Below are 2,437 nucleotides of genomic sequence, written 5' to 3' on the forward strand. Positions count from 1 at the left end.
TGCCTCCTTCTTCTTTTCTGCCAGCAGCTGCCTGTAGCACAGGTTGCAGACCCTCAGGGGCTTGGGGGACAGCCGGGGCATCAGGAACCTCTGCCTGGAGCAGTCTGCGCAGACGACAAAGCCACACTTGCGGCAGTGGTGCCTTCGGGTGAGCGTGGAGAACTTGGTCTGCGTGCAGCGCATGCAGATGTCGGTCGCCTTGTCTGGGATCCACGGGGCCGCGTGCTCCGTGGAGGGCTGCCGGCCCGTCTTCGTCAGCAGGTGCCTGATGCACTCCTCCAGATGGCTGATCCACTCCTTCCTCTCCGTGAGGGAGGCTGCGGAAACCACAAAGGACTTCTTGGAGGTTTTAATCATCCAACGGTTCTTCATCTGCAAGGTGTCTGGCAGCGTCTCCAAAGTGACATCTTCAAGGGGAATGATGTGCTGGGAATTGTACTTCCTTTTGTTGATGACAATGCTGCCGTAGACGAGGATGTCGTTGAAAAGGAAGAATATGCGAGGCTTTGGTTTCTTGCGGCATTCTTTGGTTAAGATCCCTTCTCCTAGAAGGACCCTTCCGGGCACGGCTAAGGGCTGTCCGGAAGCCCCAAAGCAGTTTTCCACAGCAGCAATGCGCTGGCTGTTGATCTCAGTGTTTGCAAGATGGTCCACCATCTCCAGCTCGCTCTGAAGAGAGGAAAATAAAGAGGGAAGTGGTGAAGCTGCAAACATCTGCCCTGGGGTGAGGCTGAGTAGCGAACGCACGCACAGGTGAGATGCTCCTAATGCAACCTGAGGTTACAAGTAATCTCCTTACCACTCCTCACTTTAGTTTGTTACCTTTTTAAATTAAATTTTCAAACTTCCTGACCCCAGTTTGCAACAGCCCGGTCTATACTGGGATAGTTCAGTTTGCAGCAATGGAAGCCCTTGAAGGCAGAGCCAGCTCTTCCATTACAGCTGTGCTTTTTACCAGTATAACTCCGTGCCCATAGTAAAGGAAGCCGGTTGGTCTGAACCTGCTCTTATGCAGGCCTAAGTACTTGCTCAGGAGTTACCGTACCGTGACAGCCGAAGGGTACCAGGACCACCCTCCCCATCTATCCCTCTTGGTGCTGGGAGCTAACTGATGCTGGGCTGGATGCAGGCTCTGGGAGGAGATCCGCAGCCTGGGGAGCAAGCCTCCCGTTTCTGACGGCACACCTGCTTTCTCGAGGATTAGTTACAGGTACAACCACCCCACAAAGCCACTTTGGGCCAGAGCCGAGGCAGGAGCAAAACAGTGCGGTACTACTTGTTCCCACTGGTCCTCCCTGCGTGACAAAAAGCGGAAAAAAAGAAAATAAAAGAAAAAAGCACCCACTATGTGAATAAACCCACACAAGCCAAGCCCTTCCTCCGTTACGCCGGGGCTGCCAGCGCTTCCAGTTACAAGACACATCATTCTGAAAATAGTCTGATCTCTGCTGAAGGGGAAGTGGAAGGCAGCACGCTCATCCCTTCCCACACCTCCGCGCCCTCCTTCTTGTACAATCTGGGTTTTGATAGTCTGTTGGGTGGTTTTTTAACAGGAAAACCTAGATAAGGGTAACTCTGAAGTGAAAGCAAACATTTGGTATTGGTCGTTTGCAGTCAAGAAAGAGCTCCATGCTGTAAGTTCAATTTTTCGTTGCACCTAGCCCCTCCTGCACTGAAGGGTGCTGCCCCGAGGCTGGCCGGCCGGCCATGGGAACGTGAGTCATTTCCTCCCCCAGCGAGGTAGCTCAGCCATCACGAGGCAGCTCCACGATCACAGGGATGTGTGTCGTCCTGGTTGCTGATAGCGGTTCATCAAATCACTAATGCAGAGCCACCCTCCACCATTTTCCTCATCCTCCTTGTCCAGAGTCCCTGTAGCCATGGAGGCTGGAGGGGAAAGGGAAGAGGAGGAGGACAACACGCCTGGTCCTGTGTGTTAGGGATGATGATGGTTTACCTACTGCCCTCGCCCTTCACCCCAAATCACCCCTTCGGTACGCTAGAAGGGAAACTACAGAGCTGCTGCTTAAGGATGCTGCATGTCATTTACCTCTCGCCTGCGCTATGTGGCGGACAGACCGGTCTCCAGTTTCCTTCTAGAAGGACGTGTATCTTCAGGGACTCGAAGCACCAGAATGGATTTGATGGAGCTGGACAGTGTTAAGCATAGCCACTCATGTGTGCGTTCGCCAGCACTGAGGGCAATTTACAATTAACCGCAATGCTCCGACCGGGGGCCGTGCTGCAGCCAGACGGGGGGAATCCAGGGGCCTTACACCATCGGCAGTGGCTGAAGTAATGCCCCAACCAGTGTGCCGTTTCAGTACGGACAGGCAGAAGGTGTGCAAAGGGATTTATTACCTGCCGTCATCAGAGGAGAAAGGTTCCCTTCCTCTCCTTGATCTGTCAGCCCGAGTGGACCTGTGCATGGGAGGGA

At 53.7% G+C, this 2,437-nt stretch overlaps 1 protein-coding gene across 4 annotated transcripts in view; it reads right to left on the reverse strand.

Annotated features, from left to right (window-relative positions):
* PLEKHF1 (pleckstrin homology domain containing, family F (with FYVE domain) member 1) overlaps nucleotides 1-660 on the reverse strand; it is an 877-nt gene extending 217 nt beyond the window's left edge. For 3 of the 4 annotated variants that reach the window (XM_009704113.1, XM_009704111.1, XM_009704110.1), the window contains exon 1: nucleotides 4-660. In XM_009704113.1, coding sequence (XP_009702415.1) covers nucleotides 4-657 — 654 coding nt within the window. In that variant the 5' untranslated portion in view covers nucleotides 658-660. Of the gene's footprint in view, nucleotides 1-2 lie in introns of all 4 variants that reach the window. The other variant, XM_009704112.1, reaches the window with a different exon arrangement.
* Nucleotides 661-2,437: the final 1,777 nt, after the last annotated feature.

This window comes from Cariama cristata, unplaced genomic scaffold (assembly GCF_000690535.1).
Source record: "Cariama cristata isolate BGI_N322 unplaced genomic scaffold, ASM69053v1 scaffold39807, whole genome shotgun sequence".
Lineage (NCBI taxonomy): Eukaryota > Metazoa > Chordata > Aves > Cariamiformes > Cariamidae > Cariama > Cariama cristata.